Here is a 6,413-nt window from a genome sequence, read left to right as displayed (position 1 = left end):
ATGAAAATAATTTTACGAACCATAAGAACTCAATTAAAATTGATCCCTCAATTTTAGAAAGAAATTAAAGAGATTTGGGGGAAAATGGGGATGAGAAACACACAAAATGAGTCCTTATTTACAGCGTAGAATTTCGTTGGTGATCTAGCACTGCGTGGTCCGTGAAAAGCTTGCAGCACGAGCGCATGACGGCCATTAGATTATGATCTAATGTTAATTTCTTATTTTGTTTGTTATAGAAAAATAAAATATAATTTTAACAATTAAAAGTTCCAATTTTAAAAATAAATATGAACATTTACTTTGTATTTTAAATTTCTAATTTTGTACTGATAAGTCTATTACCTGAGTTAATATAAATTTAACTGAATGATTTGAATCATTATTAACAATTTAATTTTTAAAGGATAAATATAAATAATACTAAATAAATTAATAATAACATTATTTTCAGATGGATAAGATAAAATTTATTTTTATGAAAAGCTGTAAATTAAAAATAAAATAAAATATGGCATAATTTGTATCACTATAATTTACAGCACTTTCTAATGAGGTTATTACCCACTGATGACTGAACTATCTATCATTTACATATAACAACAATTTTATTCACTAAAAGCATTTCTAAATTTTAATCTTCATTATCGTTGTCATCGTTATCAGCTTCAACATAAACATCATGACATCATCATTTTCTTCATCATCAACATCTGTACCATTTTGCCAATTTTGATGTATGGTACGGGACACTTATCATCATCTTATCCATTGTTTGAATTAATTTAAATTGAATTTATATACCTAATTAGTGTTATGTATCTTAAAAAGTAAAAACTATAAATCAAACTATCAAAATAGAATTAAATTTGTATTATTAATAAAAGATTTGCTGTTTTTCTACTCTTATCAAGGTTACAGTATGTATTTAATTTTTATTTGTTCTATTAAAGCAGTTAATATGTTTCAAATTAATAAATTAATTAAAAATATTTTAGTTTATTTTAATCTTTATATATTATCATTTTGATTTCTTGAAAATTATATTTGTTTAGCCTAGTAGTTATGAACAACTAATTTACTTGGAGTCTTGAGTTTTACATTCAATAAAATCACAAAATAATAATAACAATAACAATAACAATAACAACAACAACAACAACAACAACAACAACAACAACAACATCAATAATAAGAATAACAATAATAATAATAATAATAATAATAATAATTGAAATCGTATAATTTTTAAATTAAGTTGACACTTATTCCAAAAAAAAATCATGCAACACGATAGACCTTTTCTTAATGTTGGAAATAATAATAATAATATAAATATTTGAAATATAAGATAGCTTTTCAGAAAATTAGCCTTTTAATTTGGTATACTTGATCCGGTAGTAATAGTAGTAACAACAACAACAACAACAACAATAATAATAATTACTATGATTAAGAGTAATTATCATCATCATTATTATTATTTTAGAAAAAAATTAAAATTTTAACTAATGGCATCTTTTTAATTTGTAGATATTCATTCGGATTATGAGATAAAGTGTACACATCAATGATAGTACAACTCATTGTAATTCTAATTCTTACAGCTTTAATAAGCAACTTATACTTATTTTCCTTCTTCATTCCGATTTTATCTCTTATACTTATTTTTTCCTTCTTCATTTCGATTTTATCTCTTTTCGATTCCAACTTATTTTGATTCCTAGTCATTATCCAATTCCCTCGAGAAGTAAATGCAGCATAAGAGATTCTTATGCTTTCGAAATTTGGTTTCTCATTCAAGCTTGGTCTCAAGTTGGTGCACTTAATCTTTATAGGCCTTTTACAATTTGGAAATTAATTTCTCTATTTAAGGTGACGTTTGTTTTTTAACTTAATGACTTAAAGTGACTTAACTTAATTAATTAAGTTAATTAGAGGTGTTTGTTTTTATAACTTAATGAGAATTTTTAGATAATTTTGACTTAATAAAATAAGCTAATTTTTTTGGCTTTTTACTTAATGGAGAAATCTGAATTAAGTCAATTACTTGCTAATGTAAAAAACATCCTTGTTTTATAATTTATTTTTCATGTCTATCCCAAAACTCACCCATAGATATTTATCCCACATAAAAATATCCATGTTTTTTCTTTCTTATATTATATACGATAAAATTTGAAATTTATAGTATTTTATATATTAAAATTCTAAAATAATTATGTATTCACTTGAATATAGTTTTACTTATAAATGTTAAAATATTGTGGTATTTAATATATTATTTATTTGACATTCAAATTTAATAAGGATACAAATGTAAAAGTACATATTTTCAGCTTTTTAAGTTGAAAAAAACAAACAACTTAATACTTATTTTTCGAGATTCAGACGAAAAAACAAACATATTATTCAGATTCAGATATTCAGACCTATTCAGAATTTAGATTAATTCAGATCTATTCAGATTTCAGATAAAAAAACAAACGCCACCTAAATGAATTTTTGCTCTATTTTCTTATAGATATATATTTTTAAACACTAAAACGCGTATAAACATCAAGTCTTTTCATTATGCTTTCATTTCACAATAATATATTATTGAATGTCCACTTTGTAATTTTTCAAAGTATAGATTCATTTATTGGTTGTGACTAAGATATCCTACAATTTAAACACCGTCAAATGATCAGATTAGACCATTTAACGATACCCAAACTGTGGGACATAATATCTTTAGCGTGTGTTTGACAACTTTCATAATATGAAACCGCATTGTATCATGCAGTGTAGCCTCTTGTTTGTCTGCAATAGCAACTGCATCATGTGGCACTTGCCTTTGGCTAATGCGGTAGTTTGCCTCATTAGATTTTTTTTTCCCAAATAAAAGTAAATGTGTAATTCAATATTACATCATTTGATAATACTATATAATATTAATTTTTATTTTCTTTTATTTTTACATTATAGTAATCAATATAATTTCATAATTTATTATTCAATAATATTATATTATATTATATCATATTTTTATTTTTATATTAATTATATTAAAAATTAAATTAAATATTACACTAAGTATATTATATTACAATAATTAATATATAAAATAAATTATTATTTAATAAGTTAATATAACTAATAATAATTACTTAAGTAACATATAAAAATAAAAAAATACTATTGTATTATTTAATTATATTAGAATAACTAATATCTAAAAATTTATTATTTTTTAAAAATTTAAGATTACTAATTTATTATAGTAGAAGATTTCACTATTTAATTTATATTACAATAATTAATATATAAAAATTAATTATTTTTATAAAATTTATTGTAACTAATAAGTGCAACATAAATATTATTACATTAAAATTAGTAGTAATATAAATAATTATATAATATATTATTACATATAATATATGATATTATATTACAACTTAATATACTCTAAAGCAATAAAAGTTCATAAAGTTCCTAAAGCATAAATATAATTTCATAATTTATCTGTCATTGATTTTGAATAATCAATACCTTTGCATGATGGAGTTGACTTATTTCTTGACAGCTGACCAGGTACTGTAATCTGATCATTTCTTGCCAGCTTATTGCCGTAATTAATAAAAAAAAACATTTGATATCAGCAACTCAACATGAATTAGCAACTTCCATTTGCATTCTTTTGTGATCTCTCTCTCTCTGTCTCTATATACATACATATATATATGCATGCGTGCCTTAGGGATCCATTAATTGAAACTATGGTGGTAAGTTACAACCCGACATGATTTAACAATATTTTCTATGTTAATTAGTTAACAAATTAAACTGTTACCGAACCTTATTCTCCAAATTTAGTGTAACATAAGCTCAATATATATGCCTATATATATATATTGTTAATTGTTATTAACTACATCGACTATCAGTCCTAGCTATTAAATCTCTCTTTACAACTGTGTACCGGCTTATTGTTAATGGTCCGTGTTTATCGCTTTCTCTATAGTGCGCTATATAAATGCGTATGTGCATGGGATTGATGCATCAACTCATCAAACATTATTAACATTTTTTGACTCTTGTTTCATTGAGATCAGGAGTAGTGAAATGTTAAACACGGCTTCCATTTTAATTAGTCTCATTTTTATAATCAGTTTCTCTCCAGCAATTGCCGGGATTAGCAATTTTGAAAGCGATATAAATGACTTACAAACCTACATTGTTTATGTGCAAGAGCCAAAGCATGGTAATTTTTCCAAGGAAATAGATCTAGAAAGCTGGTACCATTCGTTCTTGCCGGCTACCATCTCATCAAACTCCATCGATGATGATCATCAATCCCGAATGGTGCATTACTATAGGCATGTGATTTCAGGTTTTGCCGCGAGGCTCACAGCGGAGGAAGTAAAGGTCATGGAAACAAAGAGTGGATTCATATCAGCCCACGTTGAAAATACATTGCAGCTACATACAACCCACACCCCTAGGTTTTTGGGTTTGCATCAAAATTCAGGATTTTGGAAGGATTCAAATTTCGGAAAAGGAGTAATAATTGGAGTTGTGGACTCAGGAATAGGGCCTACTCATCCTTCATTTGGCGATAAAGACATGCCTCCGCCACCAGCAAAGTGGAGAGGGAAATGTGAATTTGCAGGAGGGGCGGGTTGTAACAATAAGATAATTGGGGCAAGAAATTTTCTTAACAAAAGTGAGCCGCCTACTGATAACGAAGGACATGGCACCCATACGTCAAGCACGGCCGCTGGGACTTTCGTAAATGGTGCAAATATACTGGGTCAGGCAAACGGCACCGCAGTAGGCATGGCGCCTTTAGCTCACTTGGCAATGTATAAAGCTTGTGACGATTACAATGGTACTTGTCCTGAGAGTTCAGTTAGTGCAGCACTTGACGCTGCTATTGAAGACGGTGTTGATGTGCTTTCTCTTTCGATTGGTCTTGGTCCATATCAACATAAAGAATTCCATGCTAACGCAATTGCGATCGCGGCTTTCAAAGCTGTTAAAAAAGGCATTTTCGTGAGTATTTCGGCGGGAAATTGGGGCCCAAAACCTTTTTCTGTAGTTAATGACGCCCCGTGGATGCTTACTGTGGGAGCAAGCACCACTGACAGAAGTATAGTTACATCGGTACAGCTCGGAAACCAAGAAACGTATGACGGTGAATCACTTCTGCAATGGACAGATATCCCTTCCGAGCAATTGCCTCTTGTTTATCCTGTCACGAAGAATGCTTCAGCAACAACAAATTGCTCACCAGAAACTTTGAAAAGTATTGATGTCAAAGGCAAAGTAGTATTATGCCTATTAAGTGTAAATCCTCAAGATGTCTTGGATGCTGGTGGCGCTGCCATGATTCTAATGAATAACGAACTTATTGGTGATAGTATTGTAGTTGCACGCAGTGTACTTCGAAACGTGCGTGTTAGTTATATGGTGGGGGAGAGCATAAAAGCCTACATAAATTCAACATCATCACCGACTGCTGCATTGGTGGTGAAAGGAACTGTGATTGGCGAAAAATCTGCTCCTGCGATTGTCGCTTTTTCCTCAAGAGGACCCAGCACAGTAAGCCCTGGAATCTTGAAGCCTGACGTTGTTGGACCTGGAGTAAACATTATAGCTGCTTGGCGAACAGCTGTTGAACCCATAACAAATACAGAATACATATTTGACATAATTTCAGGCACATCAATGTCCTGCCCGCATCTTAGTGGTATTGCAGCTTTGCTCAAAAGTGCTCATCCTGATTGGTCACCCGCCGCTATCAAATCTGCCATCATGACAACTGCTGATACGGTAAACCTTGAAGGCAAGCCAATTCTTGATCGCAATCATCTTCCAGCTGATCCGTTTGCAGTTGGTGCAGGCCACGTAAACCCGTCAAAAGCAAATGACCCTGGACTTATTTACGATATCCAGCCCGACGATTACATTCCTTATCTATGTGGTTTGAATTACACAGACCAACAGGTACAAGGCATTGTGGGTGGTGATGTGCAATGCTCAAAAATGTCGAGCATAGCTGAAGCAGAGCTAAATTATCCTTCATTCTCTATCAGATTGGGCTCTAGTCCTCAGACATATAATAGAACAGTAACAAACGTTGGACCGGCTAATTTATCCTACACTAGTCAGATTGTTGCCCCTGAAGGAGTGGAGATTACCATACAACCTGATAAGATATCTTTTACAGAGAAAAACCAAAAGTTGGCCTATTCTGTGACATTCACTAGAACAAAGAATACTAACACATCTTTTACCCAAGCAAATCTGAGTTGGATTTCTGGTCGGTACGCTGTGAAGAGTCCTATTGCTATCAGTTTCATATGACGAATATAGAGAAAAAAAATGCATACATAGGTGATTGGTTATGGAATCACACACCTAAA

The 6,413-nt window shown here is 30.4% G+C and overlaps 1 protein-coding gene across 1 annotated transcript; it reads left to right on the top strand.

The window, feature by feature from the left end:
• Nucleotides 1–4,110: 4,110 nt before the first annotated feature.
• Nucleotides 4,111–6,354, top strand: LOC102611040 (subtilisin-like protease). The gene has a single exon (XM_006469048.2). It carries the CDS (start codon nucleotides 4,111–4,113, stop codon nucleotides 6,352–6,354), a length of 2,244 nt encoding a protein of 747 aa, XP_006469111.2.
• Nucleotides 6,355–6,413: the final 59 nt, after the last annotated feature.

The sequence above is a fragment of the Citrus sinensis genome, chromosome 2 (genome assembly GCF_022201045.2).
Source record: "Citrus sinensis cultivar Valencia sweet orange chromosome 2, DVS_A1.0, whole genome shotgun sequence".
In the NCBI taxonomy this organism is placed as follows: domain Eukaryota; kingdom Viridiplantae; phylum Streptophyta; class Magnoliopsida; order Sapindales; family Rutaceae; genus Citrus; species Citrus sinensis.
The sequence above is the reverse complement of the archived record's forward strand: the minus strand, read 5'-3'. Positions and strand labels throughout refer to the sequence as shown.

What these genes read in the sequence shown, in the direction of transcription:
- LOC102611040 (XM_006469048.2), top strand. Translation starts at nt 4,111, where the DNA reads ATGTTAAACACGGCTTCCATTTTAATTAGTCTCATTTTTATAATCAGT.